The sequence below is a fragment of the Poecilia reticulata genome, linkage group LG23 (assembly GCF_000633615.1).
Source record: "Poecilia reticulata strain Guanapo linkage group LG23, Guppy_female_1.0+MT, whole genome shotgun sequence".
NCBI lineage: Eukaryota > Metazoa > Chordata > Actinopteri > Cyprinodontiformes > Poeciliidae > Poecilia > Poecilia reticulata.
In genome coordinates, this window is record NC_024353.1 from 5,739,487 (window position 1) to 5,766,338 (window position 26,852).

At 40.9% G+C, this 26,852-nt stretch overlaps 1 protein-coding gene across 2 annotated transcripts in view; it reads right to left on the reverse strand.

Annotated features, from left to right (window-relative positions):
* Nucleotides 1-228: 228 nt before the first annotated feature.
* Nucleotides 229-26,852, reverse strand: part of LOC103459278 (serine/threonine-protein kinase WNK1-like) — a 34,206-nt gene continuing 7,582 nt past the window's right edge. Inside the window, exon 3 of one of the 2 annotated variants that reach the window (XM_008400723.2) lies at nucleotides 229-264. In XM_008400723.2, the coding sequence (XP_008398945.1) occupies nucleotides 244-264 (21 nt within the window). In that variant the 3' untranslated portion in view covers nucleotides 229-243. Of the gene's footprint in view, nucleotides 265-24,709; nucleotides 24,734-26,852 lie in introns of those variants that run through there. The other variant, XM_008400724.2, reaches the window with a different exon arrangement.

Sequence of the window (26,852 nt, forward strand, 5' to 3'; positions counted from 1 at the left end):
ACAGCAGCGGACGCTACAAACAAAGACCATTCCTTCAGACCGCGACAACAACAAGGCCACGTGAACACAAACACTCATCTTCTAACAATGGCCGCCATCCCAGCCTGTCACTCATTGTGTGCTATTGTTTCAAGTCAGTGCCTGGCTGCACAACGCACACTAACCGTTCACCAGCGGAGCCGTTTCCCTCTGCTCTGATGGTTACGCTTAATCTCCCTTGCCCTTCTTTCTAACTTCTGCCTTCTAGTTTCCACTTTTCTGGTTCTAAGAATAAAAGGGGGGAAAAAAAATTTAAATTCAGACCCCGCTCGATCCGGTCATCCTGATCCGGGGTGTAATAAGAGGAAATCTGAAGATAATGAGTGAAACTTCTGGTGTAAAGTGTTAATCCTTAACAGTACGCTGCACACAAAGGGTCTGATTATACCTGAAGTAATCCCGATTCCAGGAGCTAATGAGCAAAATGCTGAAATGCCAGGTTCAAGTGAATGATTTTCTAGATCCAAGCTCCAGTTTGCAGCACTGCTTCAAGATATCTTTAGCGCTTTGACGCTGGTAATCGTCTCCTTTTGGTGCAATCTAAAACCAAGCTAACTTACTGATCTGAAATCAGATGAGCTAATCTATTTAACCAGGACTAAAAGCTCTTACTCACTCATTAGGGTTTTCAGTGAAATGATTAGCGGCCTTGAATGCTGTCCTTTGTCAAAGAAAAGGAAACGCAGCTCTGATAGTCGCATGACCAGAACGACCATCAAGAGTTGAAAATTGACGCTAAAGGTAGTAATGGAGGCATTGGAAGACTTTTTTTAAGAAGTGCAGCGCTTTGCAACAAAACAAACCTCAAATATTTCTCTCATTATAGTCAATAACCTCCATGTGTTTTATTGGGATTCCTAATCTTATTGATACAAGAGAGCATATTAGGAAGTGAAGGGAAGATGACACACGGTTTCAAAAATCTGATGAATACGAGGCGAGTTTCAATTCGTACCTCTTTACTTTGATCTCCCTGAATAAAACATGTTGCTCTAGAGAACATTAGTGAACAAAGAGCAGGAACACAAGGGTGTGTATGGCACAAGAGAAAACCTACCAGGACACAACCGGCTACCTAAACAGGGAGAGAAATAACCAGTGAGGCAGCCAAGTAACTTGGTAACTTTGGAGGAGCTGTAGAAATCCACAGCTAGGGTGGGAGTGTCAATTATTAGCACAACTATATTAGCCGTAAATCTGACCTTTATGGAAAAGTGTCAAGAAGGACATCGGGGTGCGCCATTCACCCTGAACACCCGTCCGCCATGTGAGACACGGTGGTGGTGGCATAATGCTGTGGTAATCCTTTTCTTCAGAAGGGACAGGGGATAAATGAAGGGTGAAAGAGGCTGAAAGTTTGTGGCAGAAATGTTCTTTTTTTAAGTTTACAAGACACTGCTGTACAGATAAACTATAAATGCACAATTAAATCAAAAGAAAAATCTCTAATTCTTCCATATCGTCAGTGTCTAAAAAGAGGAAACGACCTTGGCATGGTTTAGTCTGATGCGACTCAGACCATGTCTTCTTTTCTGATTGGAAGCCAAGTTATTAAGCTCATTTAATCAGTCATTTGGGTCCAGAGCAAACTGAAACGGGAGGGAAATAACGGACCCCCGGTGCTCACTTTTCAAGCTTCTATTCGACTGACTTAGCTGCAAAATCTACTTTGAACTACAACAAAGATTAATTTGAGACTTAAAACAGTTGAATGAAAATGGCTGTCATACATCACCATCCCTGACCGCCTTAGACGCACCAAAGTCTTTGAACTTTTTAAGGACTTGACCCCTTTTTGGCGAGAAGGAGGCCACGGTGTACTGCTTCAGCTGCGTGAGAGTCGGCTGCACATTAAGCGCTTAGAAGGAAGTCAAGTTTTTTTTTTTGTCAGAGTATAAATGTTTGTACTTATGTGTTGCATAAGCAAGTGCAAGAGTTAAGAGTGCAAAAGGTTAAACTCCTAAAATAGTGCACATCCACCTGCCTTTCTGTTAGCACATCATAAACAAACAGATCAGAGTGGATGATATGCTGCTGGCCGGCAGCGGTTCCAATAGTGTCTGGACATGCCTCAGAGGTTTAAATCATGTCTAGTCCCACTTCAGCCGACTGAGCTAAACATCCAGCGCCAGAAGAAGGAAAAAAAAAAAAAAAAACATGACAGAAGAGCTTAGAGAGTCTGCAGCGCTGCTAGATTAGAAGAAACATCCCAGAGACTCTAGGAGGATCATGGATAAAATCCTGACTAAAGCCTGTGAAAATACCAACAGATGCTACAAGCAGGCGTTCATTACCAGGAAACCTGACACACATGTCTGCGTGTTGTTTTCTAACGGGGTTGTTTATGTGCACGGCTGGATTTTGACAAGACCTCCAAACCGCTACAGTAGCTGATGACCTGACCGGTGGGAAACATGGGGGGGAAAAACAGGAACTAGGACCGTCCCAGATAAGGCTGTTGCATAATCTGGGTGGGCTATCTTTTTACACTCCATTAAATCTAGGGCTCCGCTGATTAACACCTAAGCTGAACGCTCAGCGCTGCTCAAGTTTCATTTAGCAAAGTATTAGCAGCCATCAGCGTCCGACCTCATAGCTGCACCTTGTCTGTGCGGTATATGGCGGCGAATAATAGTGACGGCTGAAAAAAATGCAAATGGTTAGTTTGAGAGGCAGAAAGCCCAGAAACGAGCTTCGACTGCAGGAGGGAAAATACTCTAATAAATAAAAAGCACAGATTCTGCAGGCTCCATCTTTTAAAGAGAGCACGGGCTGTAAAACGGAGAGCGTCTGCTAACGTCATTTTAAGCCCTGGCACAGATTCTTAACTAGATTTAGGTTTGGACTTTGACTGGACCATTCTTATAAACGAATAAGCATTGACCTAAACGTCAGACTTGCAGTTTCACTCTACCATCCATTCCGACGGATCTGAAACAAAGAAGTCTGTATACAGTGTATGTACATATCTGGTTTTATCTGTAATTTTAGCAGTGAAGATGTACTATAAATGTCCCCAGTCTGGATCCGACTTAAGAACAGCTACAATAAACATCTTAACTAGACCCCTGGGACCCTTTTATTTGTTTTGAAGGCACACAAGTTGGAAGTTTTGCAGAAAAAAAAATACATATATTTATGGCCACAGAGGGAGGAGAGCATCAGTAAGCAATTAAAGTTGTGTCCTCTATATTTACAGTCTTCGATATTTATGCTGCGTCTCTGAAACATCCACTTGAGGAGGAGTGTAACCAATAGTGTGTCTAAACGAACGCAGTCTTACTTTTGCCACAAACTAACAACGGCTTTACAACAATGTGCTGGAAAACTGTCAACAGAAACAAAATCTATCTGTGAAGTAACCATCAACACACCAGAGAGTTGAACTGGAGACGAGAGGACATGATGGAACAAAAACACCAACGCTGAATATCGTGAATCACTTTTCCTCCTTCCACATCTCTCCCAGCCTTCGTCTGCCCTTTTCCGCCCCTCGCTCTCTGGCCTATATTTCCTCTGCAGCTGCTCGGTTTAAAACGGAGGGGAGGAAACGGATTCAGGCTCCGGCTCCGATGGGGTAACCGGAGCGGCTCCACAGATACAGCCGACCGATAGAGACGCGTAAGAGAAACTGAAATAATTTGCGAGAAACAGCCGGGTCAGCTCCAGGGCGACCGGGCCGCCAAAACCTCTGTGTTTATGCGGGGTCGACGTCTACACATTGGGAATGTCCGCGATGAGTGACTGTGGTTATGTTACAGGCTGGATTGGAGGTCAATTCGTTCCAGATGTCGAGGCCACGAGTACCAACGCTCACGCTGTTATGATACGCCAGAATGACATGCCAGAATGAATGTGCTGTTTTTTTTTTTTTTGTTATGATGCTTTCTAGGACACATGAGCACTTAGAAAAAGAAACAAAATTATTGAGGTAGATATGAATGTGCAGCTCAAGAAGTGGAAGCAAATCCCGCTCCATAAGGAGATTTGCTTTATGTAGTTCTTTAACACAAACACAGAAAGTGTAAAACCCTTCAGTTGTTTGTACAGATGTTGAAATGAACGACTGAGTGACTAAACAGAAAGTGAGGCGCAGGGGGGAGGCCCGAGAGCAGACCTGAGGACAGAAGTGAGGTCACAGGAAGAGGAAATGGGCATATTTGTCCTCTGAAGTTTTTTTTCCTGTTACGACAGCAAAATATTTCAAAAGCTGGATGCACTCGTACCTCTACAAAACATATTAAAATTAAGATATAGGTATTTCTAGTAATATGCGCCCTTTTCAGCCTCATTCCCCCATAGCACCTAGCGTCAGATGTTTTGGCACCGAGTGCGCCTAGCCTCACATGTGTTGGTAACAGAAGTGAGTCAATGGTGAAAACAATCATCCGGCCAACTGGCGATAAATTTGCTCTTACAGGGTTTGACACAAGGGTTTGACACACGGGAAGCGATGTCGCTCCCTCTCCATTAATTTCCTGTAACTTGAGACGACAATCGCTTACCCCCCTTCATTCGTGTACGTGGCATTTTGTGCTAGTAAACACAGACTTGCGACATAAGAAAGTTGAACAAATTTAAGACTTTTTTAAATATGAACACACAAACTTCACTATGACTTTAAGGCAGATTGCGATCAGGCTTTAAATGTCCAATTAGAACTTGAAGGAAAGATTGATGCTTCATGAATCTAGTCTATAGAGTCTAGGGAAACAAATATAGATCTAGATTACAGAATGAAACTTTAATTTAATGCCTGTTCAAGCTCTGTATGGACCCTGATCAGTATAGTCTGCCTAGCAGTGCAAACGTAGCAGAATACTGGAAGAGGATGAGCAAAGATTTTTTTTAAAAAACAGAACCGAATGGTACAATGATGCAATAAGTGTGAGAACATCATGAACTGAGCCACACATATGCACACAGGGTGTCGTGTTTCTGCAGAGGTACCCGTCTGTCTCCAGCAAGCGTCTCTCTGAGAGCACAAATGTCAATGTCACAAAGACTGAGTCGGCCTAACAGTTACATCAACGAGTGACACAAGATGCCTTTGTCGCGAAAAATCAGGACGGACGCTGCTAACCAGTTGACCTGCCTCAGACATGCAGCAGAAAATAATCAGAGGAAGTGGAGTGTAGTAGCAAGGATATTCAAGATGCAGGGGAAGACCAGCCTCTGGGAGAAGCCCAAAGGGGGGGGAGATTATAAAAGAGAAGGAGGAAAGTGGCGGAAGCATATGGGATAGACAGAAGATCAGGAAACTAAGATGTGGAGGAAGCAGGAGCTGAACAAGTGCCAATGGCTGAGGAGAAGAAGAGAAGCTCGGAATATGTGGTAGGCGATGAAGTGTGGGAGAAGTGGGTTGGGAAACATACAGAAAGACAGGAGGGAAGACGCCATAGATAATGAGCTGTCAACTGAGACAAAGGCTAAACAATTATATCTCCATAATGAGTGTCGTTCTCTGTAAAGATGACTATGATAATGACAACAGGCCCTCACCAATGAGACCACACCAGTTCACACACACATTGGTATAAAGCTTTCTGAAGCCAGTCGTTACACCATGTGTTTAAAACGTCCAACAAAGACAGTCCTATAAAGGTGCAACCTTTATTCAGAGAGTGACGTCATTATCCATTGTTCTCCCAGAACCTTTGTTCGCTCTAAACCTGGCAGAAGGAAGAGGTTATATAACTGAGACTTTATCCAGCCATCCCGCAAACTAGTGATTGGTTGTATTTGTATTTTGATGGAGGTTAAATTGATCAAGTTGATGAAACTATTTGTATCAGTTTCAGACTCACGGTTCAACATGTTTTTTTTTGTTGTTTTTTTTCTTTGCCTTGGTTCAGTTCAGAGTTTTGGTCTCACAGTTTTCAGTTTCAGTTTTAGCTACAAGGTTTTAGATTTAGATCATAGTTTCAGGATAATGGTTTTCCTTTCAGCTTCTTTCGTGTTTTTTTTTTTTTTGTTTTTGGTCACGGTTTAGTTTTGTGGCTATGAGAAGATGAAGGATTGAGCAAAATGGCAAGTGGGCGAACTGACCCTGAGGCAACGCAGACCACCGTTTTCTTGCACAAACTACGTCAACGTGGGCGAACCCTAACTTTGAACCATGCGTCAACGCTTTGTTTGGCCATGTAAGACATCAAGCGGTGCACACGAGTCCTGAACCAACTCAAATGTCCCGTTTCCAAGCTGACTTTTTCCCCCAAACCTAACAAAAACACTGCATAGAACCACATGCCTTAGATTTAGTTAAACAAAAACATTTCTAATTGTGATTTCAGGTCCCAGTTAGGTCCAACTTGTGAGTCATTTTGAGCTTGACGCTAAAGAGGGGGAGAAAGGTGGGCTTGTTATTTCAGCTGTCTCTTCATTGGTTTAATAGCTGGCACACTTTCATGTGAAGAGAGGGCGGATAATTACAATATTGTACAAATCTGTCACTGCAGAATGAAACCATTGTAGTTCATTACAAAGTACATCTGGCTACAATAAGCTTCTACAATAGCAAACCACTTATCACCACTAGAGGCATGGGCCTACATAACCTGTTTTAGAGATAAATGTTATGCAGCAAAAAATATGTTCAGTCGTCTTTCCACTGAAGGTCGTAGGACAACAACCAAAAATGTGATAGTTTAGTGACAGTTCAGTAAAGGAAGATGACATGTGTAAAATATTGGTGAAGTTAAAAAAAAAAAGTGGGATAAAAAATATTTTTACAAGTTCTCCAATAAATCACATGTACAAGCAAGCATGAGTTCAGCAGGTGCAGGGATCTACGCAAACACAGATTGTAAACGGAGAGAGAAAAACAGAAATTTCTGGAAAACCTTTCCTGGAGGGAACGATCACAAAAAGAGGGGGCAAAGTCAACAAAACTGTTTCTACTACGCTGCCTGGCTGGGATGAAAACACACGAGCCCAACATTACATCAGCTCCTGGTTTAATCGAGGTCAAAAAAACAGGGGTGAAGCTGATGCCGAGAGGAAAAAGTTAAGAAAGATCCAGAGTTAGTTGTAAACAAGCCACTGTAAGGACATACGGCGCAAACGTGCGACGTATGGAGGAAGCGTTGCTCAAGTTTGATGCTTCTCATTAAGTATTAATTTGGGTTTTGATGGGAGAGAATCCCGCAACGTGTTGTCATAGAGGCACGCAGCAGATTATGTGCGTTACTGCGATACTTCTTTTTGATTCAAGCCCAAATCCCCAGAAGAGAGAGAGAGAGGAGAGAGACGCGTGAGTACTACGCTACATGTCAGAGCTTCAAATACTTCCCACACCTGTTCATGTAGAACAGAGCCGAAAACACAAAACAACAACAGCAAATTAGATACGTGGCTGAAAGTCTGGGGAAATGGTTTATTTCTCCGATTACAAAAATGAAAAGAATACACACACACACACACACTTTGACACTTGGCAGGCAATTTTGAAAACACCATATCAGAAGAGAGCTTTTCAACATTCCCCGCAGGTCGGGAGTGGGCGTCTTTTCAAAAGCCATCATGGGTAGAGGGAATTAAGCATCTCTGTCTAAGCCAACATAACCGTCTGAGCCCCCCACCTTCTGAAAACATTTCTGCTATGCTTCTTCTCCTGAGCAGGGAATGTAAAACCTCACCCTCGGCCATGTTCAACACTGCCAGCTACGAAGTGCCAATTGACAAATGGTTCACATTTATAACATTTCATGATATTTTTATTAGCCGGTGTCTATTTGTGTCTCTGTTTGCCAATCTCCAAAACAATGGAGGTCACATGCCCCTGCTTGGAAACGTTACGACTTGTTGACTGAGCTTGTGACGGATCGGTCCGATAGGTTTGCTCAAACTCGTGAATCTCTCATCGCGCACAAGTCAAACTCACGGCTATTGTTGGGGTGGCAGTTTTACCGACAGGTGCGACTCCTTGGGTGGTGCGTGGCTGTTGTTAACATTTGCATTATAAACATGCTGCTTCCATTCATAACACTGTAGCATGTGAAAACAGGATGTCCACGTGACTGATCGTGAGATAAGAACGATCAACTGTTTACCTGTTGAACGCCTGGGAACACAAGAACTCCCAACTGACGCATCTAAATAGATCCGAGTTCAACTAAAAGATTGATATGTTTTAGCATTTATGTCAATTCATTTAGATATCAGTTCTCCGCTATGGTCTATAAAGTCATCTGTCTGCAGTCATTTCAAGGTTGTGCTTGTGTAACTAACTTCTAATTGTAATTTCTACAAATAAAGGTGATTGTATAATGGTCATTGATTTATTCCAGGAGAAATGATAAAAAATGTACCTATACATGTGCCTCATTAGTCCACCGCATGTCCAACACTGCTGAGGGATTGGCAAACACACACACACGCACACACACACACACGTAGATCGAAAACGTGTCCAAGTCTCAGTGACAACATGATACCAAGTTAGCACAGCATGTCAGATGTGATTCCTTTCCTGCCTGTCTCTACTAATCTGTCATCATTTCGAAGAACACCTCTGATGGAAACTCTGACCAGCGTAAACGTTGACCCCCGAACCTGACCTCAAACTCCTCTACTCAATGGAACCCTCAATGCCTCTCCCTTATTAGGTGCGTGTGTGTGTGTGTGTGTGTGTGTGTGTGTGTTTCCAGGCATGTTGGCGTGTGAATGGACATGTTGACCGTTAGATGAATGTGAGTTCTCATGCTCTATTTGTACGTTTGTTTGAGTGGATATGTAAACATATTAAAAAAAAAAAAATCAATGTTTGCTTGAACGCTGGTGGGAACATGTGTTTGTCCATCGTATCTGCAGTCACTGTGAAAGCTGTATTTATCCAGATATTCCATTAGGATCACCACCAAATTGTGTCCAAGTTTCAATCAGGTACCAGATCACATTAAATCTGGTCCAGAAGTGGATAGCACAGAATTAATATTCATTTTTAGGAAGCCCTGATCTCAACTCAAGGAGTGCATCTAAAAATAGTCATTTTGCACAGAACTGATCAAAACGAATATGTTGTTTTGCTGAATCTCTTTCTTGTCACACAGTCCAGATGGCAGCCGTATTTTCCTTGTTTAACACCTTCCTAACACCTATCCTGCTATAGCTGACGGTAAAGGACGTAAACCTAAGCTGACAGAAGAAATATTATCTTCTTCTTCTTTATCAAACTTTTAATCATTTATCTCAGTGCGTTTGGGCACTTGGGTTCAAGAAGAAATACTTTTTCCAGCTGTCGACAGAACTCTTTTTTAAAGAAGGAACACTAAAATAAAAGACAACTGACAGAGAAGGTTAATAAAAAGGCTGTGCTGCAAAAGTATGCGAATCGGGTGCCGTCACTGCAGAGACTAACACCTCCAACTCACAAAGAGGCTATTTATAGACACAGAGATAGAAAGAAAGACAGAAAGAGATGGAGGACAAAACGATGCCGCTGAGGAGGACAAGTATGGAGACAAACATTGCAGCACTGAGCGCAGACATCTGGAAGGAGAGCGGGGGGAATAAACACAGACAAAAAAGGAGAGCGGGACAAAGAGGAGAGGAGAGGTGCAGTTTCTGGGAGGAACTGGACACAAAGAATAGCAAGGAAGAAAAAGATGGATGGACACAGCAGAGTGAGGAAACGCCAGGGTCAAGCAGGGGTCATCTGGAGGACCGGCCTAATGACTAAAAACAGCTGAGGGGGAAAGGTCTGGAGACAAAAGAAGAAAAAATATCTAAAAATATATCACAGTTTGAATGCAAGCAAATAATTTCTTATCTAAAAAAAAACTAATACAGTAAAATCCAACTTGTTTTGAAGCTGAAATTGGTGGAAAATAAAATGAGAATGTTTAGTTTAAATTTGGCCTAGGACAAAACGATTCCTCAAAAAAAATCTAATATGCTCGCTAAGTGATTTTTCACCTTCATGTTTTGAGCTCATTGTCTTTAAATAGCTACTATTCAGCACAGTTCAAAAAGCAACTCTTACTATATTCACTACATTAGGTTAATGGGATTAAACTTTAACTGTCTCTCCGCAAAAGCTGAAACTGAGGGGCGATTTAAAGTGTCATTTGCTCTGTTTTTTGGCAAAGGTTTGCGCCATATGTTTTATATCTGCACTGGATTCATGCAGATGCAATTAAAAAACTTGAAGTCCATGAGCCATAACTATAGAAACAGAAGGGGTCAAATAAATCAGAGAAACAGCTGAGCAGTTTGGGATTTCCCAAGTCCATCCTACCCCGGGTTGCCAAGTGAGGACAGATCACAGTGACAAACCCACAAGCTATTAGCAGACGGCTGCACAACTAATTCTGGTAACAATCCAAAGCTATATAATCTGGCAACTGATGAATATGCATAGACATTCCCCTAAGTGACAGTGCTATGTTAGCAGATCTTTCTTTGTGTGTGGTTTGAGAATTAGTTAGACGGGAAGAACTCTAACTTGCACATATAACGTGTGGAAAAAGCTTCTCAAACTTCCCCCGAGATGCATATGCTGGACCAGGCTTGGACCAATCAGGCAGATTTGTTTAAAACCGCGTGATCCAATTTATGGCCATCCGAGCCCTCCATTTTCACTCCATCAGTCATCAAACACATAAATGCTGCACCTGTCTTTTGAAGTACACCTTACGGTTGGCTCCAGGATGGCAAACAAACTCGGCGTCGGCTTGCCAAACCCCAGAAATGAAAGCAGGTGGGTGTGCATGCATATCAAATAAAAGCTGGCTTTAAAGAACAAGCAACTACTGCTGCTTGTTTTGTTTTCTTTCGATATGAAAAATAATGACTTGCAGAACCTGTTCTGGTTGATAAAAAAAAAAAAAAAAATTAATAAGAACTCAATACAGCCTTCATATCGGGGGACAAAAAGCAGCACTGTGATGAATACGAAGCATCGAGAGAGACGCCAGAGAAAACTAAGCTCACACTGGCACCTTCTAAAACACCCGGAAAACTTCCGGAGAAAATTTTAAGCCAGAAATGGATTTGACTGAAAGAGAACGACTCAGACATGTTGAGATAGACCAGCTGACACATGTTTGCCTTGGCTGACGGGGCCCCTCCCATGGCAAAGTGTTACGTGCTTCGTCCTGCTTGCTTACAAACACATATTTGCCTTATTGCTCAATATTTGACCACCTCTCTGATGAATTTCTAAGCAGTCCAATTTGAAACCTGATGGATGACGTGCAGTAAGTCACGTCTTAGCGCAGGAGCAAGAAATCCCACACACGTCGAGGACAAAAGCGCCTCGGATCTGACTTTTCAGCCGCACTTAACCGTCTCCTTAAAATACTTGGGCAAAGTTTCCTTGTTGGAGCTTTAGGTTTGGTCAGAGTTAAAATGACTTCTTGTATCCTGATGTATTCAAAATATTTTCAGCAGTGAGTATTTAGCCAGTTGTTGTGCTTATGTGTCAATCAGTGCATTATTATTTATAATTACAGTATACTCTTGCCTATTCACGATTTGGCATTTGCAGATTATTCTGTGGAAATGTAACAAATTGTATTAAAAAAACAACAACAAAAAGACAAAAACAAAATGCAGTTCTGGATGCTGAAATACCTCGGATCAATGACACTCGGCACTTTGTTTATTTTCCTTTGTGCTGATTGGCTTTATCCTCTAGACCGGAAATAAGGAAGATCATGGATATTAGCTTAGTGCCAAAATGGCTTTCACTGTACGCATTAATACATAAATATTGATTAAAATGGTAAATGGTGAAATGTACGCCTTTATTCTTAAATGCGATTACATGCAGAAAAGCTCATGAAGAAAAAAGAAAGAATCAGGAATCAAAAGACCCGACCAGAACCAGAACTGATCAGGTCGAGTCACGATCTGGTTGTAATGAATATTTTTGATTGCGTCACGGTGCCATGTTTGTCCAACTCTGTTATTTCCTGACACTGACCTGGGAAGACAAACCTATAAGTTTAACTGCACTGTTCTGCTTTCATCCTGGTGTTAATTTGGTTCCCAGTCCAAACTGAGAAAACATCCAGACAAACAGCCTTTTCCATGCGACTTCACGGCAAACAGAACTATTGTTCAGAGCAAAAAAACCAAAACAAAACAAAACAGATTTCTCTCTGGCAGGAAGAGAAGCACCGGAACCGGAACCAGAAACGAATGTTGGTTCAGCTTCTTCTGACCGAACATGGGGCGCTCAGTCCAAGTCCATCTCCAGCATTTTGGTTCAAGAAACGGACGTGTCAAGGTTTTTTTCTGCGGTAATAATAATATTTGAGAGAATAATTTGAATATTTTCATTTTCTCTATGCCAATTGGCCTATTATCTCAGTTGTGGTAGGTAGAATTCGTCATTCCGAGTTTAAAAATGATGTGATTTTTTTTTCTTTAGAGTTTTTAGGGTGCACATAACCCTACTTTGCTTTTTTTATACACCGAGCTGAAAGTTTTTACTTTGGGGGGGAAAACCCCCCCCCCCCACTATAATATGCACCAATGTGGCAAGAATTTTGCGCTGAAGTACTGTATAGAAGGGTACATATAGGTAGCACATAGCTGGTGGCTAACCATGGTATGAAACATAGTTTTTAGCATTCAGGAATAGCCCTGTGCAAAGTGTCTGTGTGCATAACGGCGACCGCAGAGTGCGGAAACGCAGCAGACTGCGGTGAGTTCTTTAGTGGCACCTGCAGCTTCTCTCTGCAACGTTTGGACGCCAATAAGGTTTGCTTTTCCTCCGGTTGTGCGCTGAAGTGTCTGTTGTGTGTTCCTTCCGCTTGCTGAAAGAGGAAAATTATCTGAGCTCTCTCTCCTCTCCTCCCTCTAACCACCAGCACCACTTCTGAGGAATTGTGACACATTAGAAAAAGAAGAAGGAAAAAAAAAAAAACCCGCTACATATTCAGGAAATAATATTAAAAAGAAGAAGCTGTTTTTTTTTGGTCAGCATGTAAAATATGTCAACATACCCAACCTGCTCTTCTGCAAAAAAACACATGGCTGTGCAATCATGCATGCATGAATGGCTACCCACAAAACAAACACGAGAGGAGCTATCTAAACTACAGGGGTAACAACACAGGGATATGCTGAGGTAAACTGTGTAAAATACACAAAATGATGGAGAAAAGCATCTCTGGGTGTAAAGTAATTCCTCTTCCAGCTGAAACTCAACTACGGCGTTACCGTAGACAGAGCTGAGAGCTGCTCTGTACTCCTGTGGAAAAGCCCTGGGGCAGGGGAGCATCTGGATATTGGATCGACAATGCAGCAGACAATGCCTAAAGTACACAGGTTGAATAAGCCTGCCATTGGGCCACAGGGGATCCACAGTCCATTACGTTCTAAAGCTGGCTATTAACTTCCTGTCTCACCCTCGCACATGCTGTCTGCAACTCCTTTTGTGTGTCTCTCTCTTTCTCTGACTCCATGTCTATCTCCCTGCTTCACCCATCTTTTTTATCTCTGCAAGTACTACAAGTTCGTTTGACTTTGATTGTTAAAAGCCTTCTTTATCTCCTTTTGGCTCTCTTTCTGTCCTTGTCTATAGTTTGTGCTCGTAATTCATCTCTCAGGTTACCCTGTGTCTCATTCTGCCACATTTGATCCCTGATATTTCACTTGGTAGAAAACCACATCCCAAATGTTCAAAAAACACTTTAGAATACATTAACTTTTAAGTTGATTTTTTTATTTTTTTTTGAAGCACATCAATGCCAGGTTCAATCAGAAGCGCGAGAGAGACCGAGGCTTTCAGCGGATAAACAGGAAGGCTGAGCTGATGGAAAACTTTTAGCCCATTTTTTAAGTTTTAAACTTGTCTGTAATGGAACTTGTGAGATTTGGAAATGATGATGGCATTTCATAAATCAATGTACACCGTGAAAATACAGTTTTTGTGCTATTCATACTAACCCTGCTAATCACAAATATAAGAAGCTAAAGCCACTTTTGACTGTAAACCTGCTAAATATTTAGATTATCTAATCACATTACATGAATCCATGTCCACACTCAGCAGTCAAGAAAAGAGTATTGTAAACAAAATATTGATGTAACTGGAATAGACAGAGGCTTTTAGATTAGCCTGGGGAGATGGAGAGAGAGAGAGAAATCCCCAAAACAAACCTTTAAAAAAAAATAAAAGCAGACAGCCAGACTCTCAGCCTCTTCCTTTCTAAATTTGCTTCCAACTCTTCCCTCTTTTCTCTCAATCCTCTCTTTTTTGCAGTCTTCTCTGTATTTACCTCCTTTGGGTGGCTGGCTCAGCGCCACCCTCTGTGCGGCCTAACTGAGCTTGAGTCAACAACAGTGTGACCGAGGTGAGCTGTTTATCACCCATAACACAATGAACAGACAGGGCAACATGATCCACGCGCATTCACAAACACAATGAAAGAACAATAAGCAAACAAACAGATCTGACCTCTTTGTTAATCCCTCATTGTTAGAACTTATGCATGCACTTTTTTTTTTTGTAAATGACAAAAAAAAAGATGTCCAATACAGCTTTTGCACCAAATAAAAAATATTTATGGTGCCTTTTAATGAATAAATGTCTAAACAACCACAATCACAAAGAGATTTATAAGAAAATAAACAACAAATCTACTGTTCAGTACAAGCCAGTTTTCCAGGATGCATGATTTGAATCAAAACCTTTTCAGTTGAGTTTCAGCAGGAAATTCCCGTTTTGTGGATGTCTGCCGTGTAGGAACTGTAGCCTTTGTAGCTCAAATGAAATATTTCTTTTCCCAACACTTCAGAGAAGGAGGTTTCCTCTGCATGTGGGAAACTATGTGATACAGTTACAATGAGGCTGGTCAAAATGATTTCAGTGTCCGGGGACTGGTCAATTTTGAAAAATAAATTAACTTGCTGAACTTTGACTGTACTAAACAATGTGTTATTTTTTTATTCAATTCATAATTTTTGATGTTTTGTGTTGGTCTGGTATCGATCACTAAAAACTAATCCTAAGTCTGTGATTTGTAAGTGGAAGAAAATGTAAAGACAAAAGTTTAAAGAGTGCTGCTGTAAGACACTGCACAGTGAAATCTGGCCCTTATTGAGCTGGAAAAAAAAACAAAAAAACAGAAAACTGGACATCGGATTACAATAATGACCAGTCCTATTCTATTCAGAGTGACTCAGCATGAATGAAACCAATATCCTCGAACCAAAACAGGCACACGGAATCACTGCATTACGGAAAATAATGAGACGGGACATGATCTGCTGCAAGGGACTGACGTTTGTTGGTTTTTATCCCGAGATAACACCGCATGGCAACGTTCCCACTTCCCGTCCTATCACGTTACTCGTCAAAATTTTCCAGAGCAGCTCCACCGCAGGGGTTCGCCCTGTAAAGCTTCCTGTCAGCTTGATCTTGTAAACAATTTCTGTGTCCAGAGTGTCATCATCTAAGTAAACTTTAGCTTTAAACTTTGAACTGCCAGAGTGTCCACGAACCCAAAGCGTGAGCAGAACACAAACACTATGCATTGCGTACATGTGAAGTACAAAGTTGAAGTAATTCAGGGGATTTTCAACAACTATTGGATTTAAGTTAACTTTTTGTCCTCTGACTAGCTGTACAAATGCCTGGAGGCAGTAGACGATTCTAAGTCGTGCAGCTGCTCGACCTTGCCCCCAACCCAGACATGAAAAGACAGAAGGGGTTTTCCCCTAGTAAACCCCAATGCAGTCGAGCTTAGCATACCGTCCAGTTGATCTCGCAGTGATTACATCATGCAACTGTGGCTTATGAGGGATTGGTTCCTAATCTGGTGAGGAGAACTTCCTGCTTGTTTGGCCGCAGAATCTTTTTTTTCCCTGTGTTTCTTAATCTTCTACTGATTCAGCACGGTGTTAAGCCAAGCAACTGATTTGGTGAGTTAGAAAATGTAAACCAAATAAGATACTTTAACAGAACTGGCTTACAGTGTCCAAAAGGTCTTTACTTGCGCTCAATATGGGCAGAAAGATCCTTCTTTTGGGTTTCTTTACGATGCATCTGAAGAGCGTTTCTTCAAGATTACATTTACTCTGATTTTTGCCAATTCATGCAAGATCAATAAATATATCTATAAGGTCAAACATAAATATACACTCCCATTAATAGGTAGATAGATGTCTCTCAGAAAGCTCCTTCTCAGTCAAACGTTTTCTTTTGTTTTGTTTTTTTTGTAATTTTCGGCAAAGTTCTGGCTGGATATTTGGCCACTCCTCTTGGCAGAATTCATAATGCCCTTTTAAATTGGTTGGTTTCTCAACTTTTAAACATAGTCCATAAATATTTAATAGGATCGGGGTCGAACGCATTCCAGAAGCTCAGTGCAAGCCTGTTTTAGCCATTCCAAACTTTCATTTGGAGTCGTTTTCCTGCAGCAAACCTAAATTTGTCCAAATCTGAACAGTCTGACACAAACTCTCTCACCTACAGGTTAACAGGAAATTAGTTAGGATGTCCAAGAACCACCCAGAAAACATTCGGGCTCAAAAGCTATCATACACTGGAAGAAGCTGGAAACAGCAGTGTCACAGACAACAGTGTCAATATAGCATCACCGTGGGTTGAGAGGGTGCCGACTAAAAAACATCTTCCTGCTCCAAAACCCACACCTCCGAACTCAGCGGAAATCTGCTGCTGCCCACATAAACAACCCAGCTGCCTTCTGGAGAAAAGTATGATTTTTGAGAGATATGTTTGCAGGAGTTAATGGGAGACTTTTAAACCAAAAAACAAAGAATGTTTCAAAATGTCAAGCATGGTGGTGGCACAATTATGCCGTGGGAACTCACTGCTGCTAGTCATTCCTGCTCAAAGTTGACGGACTGACCACCTCAAAGGACGTTAACGCAACCTCAATTTAACACCTAGATACTTCGAGCTATGACACGTTTTGGGATTTCAGCAGGTCGATGGCACCAAAAATACAACAAAACCGGTATTGGAATTGATGAAGATAAACACTAGCCTTATAAAATAGCCTCAAGCTAACTAAAAGTGTTGAGCTGTATTTAAAAGTCAGGGTTCGACAACAACCCAACAAAAATGACCAAATATCAAACCAGAGCCATGCCAGAAGCTTGCTGAAGGCTGCAGCCTGCAACTTGTTGAAGTTGAATTTAACTAAGTGAATGTGCATACAAATAAAAAGTAAAACTTCCCACACTTGGAAACAATGGGCTCTAAGACACATATAGCCTCGTTTGCAGCCAAACCCTGTCCCCTCTCATTCTGCTCCAGTTATGGCTCAGCAGATGACACTCCAGTGCTCTGATGCTATTTATAGAGCCAAAAAGAAAGACAAGGGGGAGAGAAAAAAAATCCCCATCTCCCCTCTCACTGTGCTCCCTCTTTTCTGTCTCTTCCTCAAAAGCTTAAGGTCATGAAGGATACCAGAGATGGGGGGGAAAAAAAACACGCAGAGTGGGAGGGCGAGCGACAAAAATTAAAAAAAATAACGAGAGCAACAACAATACAGGAAACATTTGCACAGTCAGCGAGCGTCAACGTGACACGGTCCGTCTCACTGCTCTTCAGATCCGTTTCCAGAAATAAATGAACTTGTTAAACTGAACGGTATTTCAGATTAGAACAGTTCCATCCGTAGCATAACAAGTGCGCAGCTGAATGGTTCAAATATGTGCATATATTTTTAAATCATTTCCATTATGAATCGGTCATGTATACTACAAGTACTAGGAAAGTGGGATCTGGGGCGGACGGGGTCGGTGTCAAATTTTTTATCCGCACAACCACAACCCATTTTTACAGAGAGATGACATCTTATCAGAGGAATGTGGAGAATCTGGGAGGGATACAATGAAACCAGGGAGCTGCCCCCTCCTCAAACACACCGAATAGGAGGTTTAACACAAAGACCCAAACAGGAGTTCACTCACACATCCTATAGACTGACTGTCTGACTGACGCACACAGCAGAATAGCCTTTGAGTCCGGGTGCGGACAAAAGCAAAAGCAGACTAAACACAAATAAAACGACACACAACAGATTCTCACACCCACCTACCCAGCCCTCCCTCCCTCCCTCCCTCAATCCATCCATCCATCCATCCAGACACACACATACACACACAGTTGTAGATCAAGCAGCCTGTGTTTGCACCCCAGGTCAATTTACGCTGATTCAGACAACTGGCAGTTGTCCGTTTTAGACCGAGGGCGCACACCTCCCATCCACATTTCAAAGGACATGCACAGGTTTGTTAAACAAGCAGAGGGAGCAAGTCTTTTTAACCTTATCTCTCTTCTTTTAATAAATAGTGTAGATTTAGAGAATGAAAAACGCACAGAGCCAGGAGAACTTTCTAGGAGGAATAAAATGAGAGCGGGAAAAAAAAAAAACGAGCAGCAATGACTCGGTCAACGACTCTCTCCTGGAAAAAGAAACAGATCAACAATAGGAACTAGAGCGGTAGTACTTTCTATGAGGAATAAAACAAAACATTAAAAAAGTAATGGTAGGAATTACTTTGTCAATGACGTCCAGGAGAGACAGTCCAACACAAGCACTGGAACAGAAGAACATTTTTTGGGGAAACCAGGGAGAGTACAGTTAAATGAATGGAAGAGAGTTAACTTTACAAAGCAGCATTGGGCAAGATGGACTTTCTATGGAAGAACAGAAAGTTAATGATTACAATGGGTCCATTAATGACAATAACTCGGTTTAAAAAAGACACACAACTAAACATATAAGCATTAAGCCTTTTGTATGTTCTATGGAAGAAAGAAAAAAAAACTATTAGGGGAGCTACTCCCCTAAAAAAACAACCATAATCTTAAATAAGGCGACAGTGGTACTGTACACTTTATTTACTTTTTAGAAATCAGCAAAAGCAAAAATGTGTAGCTAAAAAATAAAAAATAAAGAAAGTTTAGACGAACAGATAAAGGACCGAACAGTAGAGTCTATATAGTTTATAGAGCCCAATAACCATAAATCCCACTTTTACAATCCTGTAGCAAAACACTTCCTCTATCACTGGACTGTCAATTATACAAGGATAATTCTGTGTGGGAAAAAAGGAAAGTTAAATTACCAGAGGGGAAAAACTCCTTACTCACTAACAGAAACGCAGCAGATGATCCACGTACAAAATATTAAAGCAATGAAGACAAAAACATACATTAACTACAGAAAACAAGGCAGCAAATACATAATAATGAAATGATGATGACATAGTGCTTAGTTTGTCTGTGAAAACATGTGGAACTGGGTAGATTAGGTTTTTTTAAGCTGCAGTATGTCACAAAATGTCCAACAATCAAAGCAGGAAAAGGTCAAATTTCCACCACGGCCTTAATTTCATTTTCAATCTCTATGAGCAACAGTGACAAGACGTTTCAAGTGCAGGACGTGACCTGTAAAGTTTCGGTACTCTGCAGTTTCGAGAGATCCTGAGTCTGATCTGAGGTTTGTCGTTTCAGGCTAAAAAAACGTGACTCAGTCGCCCATTTCTGATCTGCAGCCGTCAGCCAATCACGGATCAGGATTCCCAGGAAGTGCTTACTCTTACAATGTCAGTACCGTTTAAAAATTTCTTGGTAATATGTAGCCACCATAAGACTCCTCCCCTTTTCCACTAATCAAACAAACGCATTCAGTCGGACTGAAAATTTAGGGTCGCAGTAGGAATGTTCAGATTCAAGATGAATTTTAAGAGAAGATTATGAATTAAGTCTTGTTTTTATTTTCTTCAAAGTATAGTGTTCCTCGCAAAAGTATAATAATAAAAAAAAATTTATTTGAAGGCCAGGTGAGGAGAGCAGCTGATAGTCACATGACCTGTTAATACTCCAAAAGAACAAAGAAATTTGTTATTTAAGCCAAAATGTCCTTTTCTTATAAGGACATTTTGGCTTAGATCAAATTTTTTTTATAGCCTATCGAAGTTCAAACCTAAATCAAATTGACAATCTGTGTGAAGAATTTAATAACTGCTATCTACAGACTCTACCATCACTGTGACTGAACCTGATCTACGCTGAAAAGAAGATTAAGTAACGCTGGTAGAGACATGTCTCCAAGGATCTGCGTTTGGAATTACAGCGAAAAAGTCGTTTTTGAAATATCGACTCCGGTGCTCTGAATATTAACACACTGGACATTTTTCAGATTTCCTTACTTTTGACAAGCATTGATCTGGAAATGGTAGCACCCAATTGGACCTGCAAGTTGGTCTAGACGGAGCAGATACCGGTTAGGAGGAATAGAATGAATCATAACTTTCACGCTTGCACATCCCGTTTAGAGTGGTAGTTTATTTGAACAATTACCTTAATCTTTAAACTCTGCATGCTCTGTCATATTAACTTGAATTTCAAGGCAGAATCATCATTAATTACAGTAAGAATCTGACTGTGTAACTTGGAAATATTTTTGCTCCTGGATCACAAAATGAAGTTGCAACAGAATAAAATAAAAGTAGAATTTTGTCGCACTTCATAAATAAGTTTTTTGGGAGGGAAAAGGTACAAATACGTTTTCCAAGGGATTGCATTAATTTGTTACCCAGATACATCATGGCCAGCCTCATGATGTATCTGGGAGAAAACTTGATACAAGACAGTAAGAGAAGCAGTTAAAAAACGAGAAAGTAATGAGAAAAACAGGAACTGATCCAAACGGAGACAAAGGAGGAAATATACATGAACGAATGGGCAGGAAGAAAAGAACATTAAACAGAAAAAAAAAAAAAAAAGTCTCAGAAAGGAAGTCTTCTAACATCTGCCTGATGCATTCACTGTCCCCGAATAACCCCGTCATATACACACACACGCGCGCACACACACACACACACACACACACACACGCACGCACGCACGCACACACACACACACACACACACACAAAACGGCTACATTAAACGTAAGCACATTCAGTGCCTTTCTGAGTCAACCACACACAATGTTTCCAATTAAGCCAAGGTCTAATCACCATAAACATCACTTGAACACACACTATTCTGAGACACACACACACCACTTTCTGCTACATCTTTCATCTCCCCCTCCTCCACCACTCTCTCAGCTCCTCTCATTTGCAGCATGACTTTATTTAGAAGAAGTTGCCAAAACTCTCCGGCGTCTCCGTCAAGCGAGCGCGCGCGCGCAGACACGCGCCTCCTCACGGCCGCTGCCAAACGTCTGAGCTGTAGGAGTTCTGGTTTGACTGAATAAACACTGAACGGTTGGGGAAGAGGTCAATCGTTTCTGTTCACACACATAATCAAACTAACGGCTCCCAGTTTTTAGGCCTTTAAAAGTCGGCAAGTTTGATTTATACGTGCAAGGTAAAAAGAGAAAAAAAATCATTTTAAATCCGCATTCGATGCAGTTTGATTGATGATTGCGGTTTTACTCCTCACTAACAATGCAACGCAACCTGAAGGTTAGGCCACTCCACCCTGAAATCGATACTAATGAAATTCCAAAAGGCAGAGTGGCCTGACCTTTTCCACTCAGCGTCAGGGGGAAGCCCTGGTGTTTAAACACACACTTTAAACCGGGGCGACATGTGAGTGGATGAAGACTAGCATGGTTTACATTTGAGGAAGTGCCACCTTCCCCGTCTACTTCTTTCTTTTTCTTTTTTGCACCTCACAGCTGGTTACTGACACAGCAAAACAATGTAGAAAAATAGAACTTTATCCAAAATCAGAACTGCATCCAAACAGGAGGAAAGGTGAGAATTTCAAATTTAAGTTCTTCCAACTCTGCTAAGAAGAAGGGATAAATATGGCACAGGCCATCAACAGGAGCTTTTTAAAGTTATTGCTCGTCTTTGATATTCTAAAGTAACTATAATTAACCACATTTTTCTAAGCTTGGCTTCATGTCACTTGTCACACAGTGGCCTAATTACTACCAGACCTGTAGAATCCAAAAATGCCCCAAATAGAACGTGTATGAGAAGTAGGCCAAAAGAGATAACTTTTACACCCTTAACTAAAGTGACTAAAGTACAGATAAGAAACAAAGTAATTTGGTAGATCAGCTTGTAGATGGTTACAGTTGTTTGTAAGGCTTTGGGAATCCAGTTAGCCACAGTAGGAGCCACTGTTGACAAATGGAGAAAACATAAAAGGTGTTAAACCTTCCCAGGAGTGGCATCACTGGTAAAACGACTCCAAACAGAGCTTCAATGATTCATCTAGGAGGTTACAACAGAACCCAGAACAAAATCTAAAGAACTGAAGGCCTCACCTGCCAAGTTAAAATCACAAAGGGACAAAGAAAAGAAAATAAAAACACAGAGAGAAATCAAAATGTTTATGCATTTCATAATATTCAATAGGAAAAATCTTTATTGGCTTGACGGCAATCAAACCATTCTTATTACCGCTCCAGTGGCCTCCATGTTATTAAGAAAACTTTAATCTTCTTAGATTCCTAAATTGCTTCACAAACTAAGAAATTCTAAAAAAAAGGATAGAAAATGTTCCAATGTTAAAAAAAAATCATCAATAAGTCATTTATTTTCCACCAGGTTTTTTTCTTTTCTTGTCTCCAGTACATTAAATCCTCTTCTTTTCCTTTGCGTTCGCCTTATTATTTTAAAAAAACAGCACACGTAACCTCAGGCTGAGGCATTTGCCTTTTCATCTCCATGCCGTGGCCTCACGCGAGCAAAAACATCCTCACCAAGTGCGCCTTTACGTTCCAGGACCGAAGGTGTTGGAATGTGTTGAGTGAGGAACCTCCAGCTGCATTCTCATTATGACACCTAGTCCTGAAAATTCGCGCTTCATTCCTGCGGTTTACGAGGCAGCAAAGACACTCACGCTGCAGCTCGAAGCGCAACATTCGAGTTGATCTTAGAGAGGAATAACAGCGTTTTGAAAGGTGTTATTCGTGCAAGATCGTGACCGTGTTGTGTCCTCAGATGACTGGCGTTGTAGTTTGAGGTTGCGTAAATTTTAAAAAGCTTAGTGGACATTAGAGATAATCTTTTCAAAAGTTGGAGTCATTTACCAACTGGTTGCGTGTTTCCACCCTGGTGAAACAGTCATCACAGCTTTGGTCTTTCTTTTCAGGCTTTTAAATTACTTCAGTAACTAAAAATATTCTTTTAAAAAGACCAAGAAAAGTTCTCTACATTTCCAAAAACATTCACAAGCGATTCTTATCATCAATGTGATGCTGCCAGTACTAGCATGCAAGATTATAATAAGAAAAAGGAAGCCATTTGTAGCTGGCATTTAAAACATTTACAAGAGTGCACTTGAAATCCGAACGCAGTTTCCATTCCTTTATTATGCACGAATGTGTTTTTTAGTGAAGGCCATTGCAGCGACTTCACAAACTTAACAGGGCGATGCAGCCTTTGCCAAAAGGTGCAACTTTACTGCAGTTTGCCGTTTTGTCAGGGAAATGTGAACCCAGGCTCTTGCAGACGTGCAGTAATCCGAGCAGATTTATCCGTCGCTGCACTCTTTGATACATGTGTATTCAAATAATGTCTGGATCAAAATATCCACATGTAATACTACACTCACCTCAGAAGCTGCAGACGGTGGTCTAATCTCTTTAAAAGTTTTACTTCTGCACAAGCTCTTTAAAATGTTTACCAGGAAGGAACGCTGTGTGGTGTTTTAAATGATTTCTAAAGCAGTAACGTTGAAAAGGCATCATTTTAAAAGTAAGGAAATACAATCTTTGGTAATTTCCTGCCATTTATCCTCTTCAGTCTCTTTCTTAGCACCTGTAGCCGCCTGTATCAGATTAGCATGAGTCATTGCCACCTTGCTCAGAAATAACGGAGCCATGAATGATTCAATCCTGGTAACAATAAAATCATAATGGGCATGAATGCTGAGATCATTTTAGGCTTTTTAATGATTTATTTGAAGGGGAGGTTTTTTTCCAGGGTGGAATGATTGCACAATATAAATAGAGTGGATTTGAACCCACTCTTTAAAAAAAACACAAGGCCAAAATTACATATTCAGGCCCAAGTGTTTATATGAAAGCAATTCAATACTTTTGTATTTAGTGCTTAAAAGTTTTTGAATATTTTAACTTGACCTTTGCAAGGCCAATTATCTTGTTTCATTTATAATAATTACTATTCGATTTATAGATATAAAGAAAAAGGGTAAAGTACTAGAAACCCTGCAAAGATCCAACAAACATAAATAGGGAAAGTTTTCTGAGCCCTTTTGTAAGAAACTGCCAAGTCCAAGATCAGAAATTCAAATGAGTTATTCGGATTTCATGTCACAATGTCAGCATGCAAGAAGCACGAATCAAAGAGCGGTCGAGGTTTAACTTTTTAAAATTAACAAAATTTATCCATTGCAATCTGATTCCACCACGAAAAAAGGAAAAGACCAGACAATCAAGTCACCAAATAAAAAAAAAAACTGCATCCTCAAGAACAATTTTGAGTGTGTGTAAATGTCTGAGTGCAACGCTGCGACTCACACTGCTTGCATCACCAATCGCAAGTTGACTGTTGCCAGAAAATACAAGCCTGATGCTGCAGCTGATGACTCTTCCTCACAGAGGAGTCCTTATTCTTTTCATCTTCACTCCGTCATCTTCCCACTCCAGGTCTTTAATCTGTTCTCACCGTTTTCTTCATTCCTTACTCCAAAGATTTCTCATTTACCCAATTTCAAGTTTCCTTCTCTCTTTCCATACCCATCACTCGAAGCGCTCCAATTTTCAGGCCAGCTGGCGTAGAAAAATACACAAAACTCAATCAGTTTTTGTTTATTTTATTTCATTCAGTCTTGTATACTCTACCCCCTCTGCTGAACCGATAGGTGGTCTCAGGCAGGCAGGCAGGCGAGGATCAGAGTGATCTCTGAACTTCACCCCTCCTCCATCAGTCTGAAATCTTTGAAATCTACCTCTTACTGCATGAGTCACAGAAACAATTATACCACCGTAGACTAAAAGTACAAGACTCCAATCTACTGGGTTTTTTCCCCTCACCTATCCGATTCCAACAAATCGACGGTAGCCTTGGAAACTAACACAAACAGAGGAATCATTTAAATCTCCAAAGATAAGTCATTTCAAGGATTCTTTTCATCTCCGATCACCTGAATCTTCCCTTTTATCCCCATCCAAACTAATGAGGCCCATTAAGATAAGCTACTGGGTGACCTTCCTCCCCTTCCTCCTCCATCATCAGTAGAGTTTGCTTAAAAGCTTAAGCAATCTGTCAGCTATTCTCAAGCTATGTTTCCATCCATCCAAAGATTTCCTTGGTGACAGAAACTAAATTTGATCAGATCAAATGCCGAGGGACGTTCAAGACCCAACTACCTTAATCTAACCATCAATCACAAACACTAACACATGCTGTGCTTAGAGCAACTGCACCTTTAGAAAGCCAGCCAGCACCAGATGATATCCCAACTCTCAAAGATCTCCAGTTGCCATGCCCACCCAGAGCGGGAATGTGATTGGCTGTAGGGCGGGTGGGCGTGTATGTATGTAACTTTACTCTCAGCTTTCTGCCACATGTCAACAGTTGCTCTGTCATCTTCGACAGAAACACACTAATGGGGATTATAGGAGGGGAGTGTGGAAAACTGCTCCTGCATGCACTTAAGACAACCCACCACAAATGTTCACAACTTAGGTTACACAAAGTGTCATTAAGTCAAATTGTGCTTTATAAAGTTCTCTGCAAAATTGTTGCATCAGCCCTTAATTCCATAAGACGTCGTGTATCAAGGCGGAATTGGTAGAACTATTTAATAATACATTCCAGAAATTTAAAAGTCACTTTCCCAAATTAACCAGAAACATTACTACTGCTGGTTTAGTTTACCAGAACTTAAAAATTACTTTCCAAAACGTTTGTGGTACCTTATTAAGGACCTTGGAAGCAACTTTTTTTTAAATTACTGAATCCTTTTCATAACTTTCTGATAAAGTACCCAGTCAACTGCTAAACATCACTTCAGAAGACCTCATGGGTCCTAAAAGTACTAAAGTAAGTTCCACAAAAAAATAAAATAAAAAAAACCTTCCAGAAAATTTATTGGGTAAATGGGTAATGGGTAAATTCCCAAAATTAAACGGTAAGTTCAAAGATCCAGAGAGTAATCCCTTAAATTCAAGAAGATTGCCTGGTAACTTCTGCCAAGAGAATTTCAGAAAAGTGTCTTCAGTTCTTGGAAAGTAACCAGTAACATCCTTCAACATTCCAGGAAAGCAAGACATAAACACAAGAAAATAATCTAAAAAAAATCTGACGTGACCCATTGGAATATGAAACTGAGATAAGTGTGATTAATTATTAGCCTCTGGCACTAAATACCACAACAGAGTTCTCAAACCCTAGTCCTACTGTCAAGCAGATTTTAGACGCCTCCAGGACAGCTGGTCACATGACTGACCAACCTCTTCAAGATGCCACCAAGTTTGGCAAAGTCCAAATAACAACCTTAAAACCTTTAAATTTACAAACTTGGATAAGAACTAGGACACTCATCAAATTTCAGCAACACTATCAATCCTCTCTACTTCTGACCACGGTGCATCTAGAAAAGAAACCTGGATCTCCGAACTCAAAAACAGTGGAGTCTCCATGTTAGCCAATGATCTTCCAGCAGGTGAGGAACAGAAACCCGAGACTTTTAAGGGGTGATCTAAGGGAGATGGATTTGCTGAGACACTATTACACGCTAGAGTCTATGCAGGTCTGGAGAAACTTCTGCTGGACAGCTGGGCTTAATATGGTCCTCCACAGCATGATGAACCGAGTCCAATCCAGCATTCTAAAACGCCAAAGTACCAAACGTTTGAAGAGACCATTTGTCTGAGGTACAACATA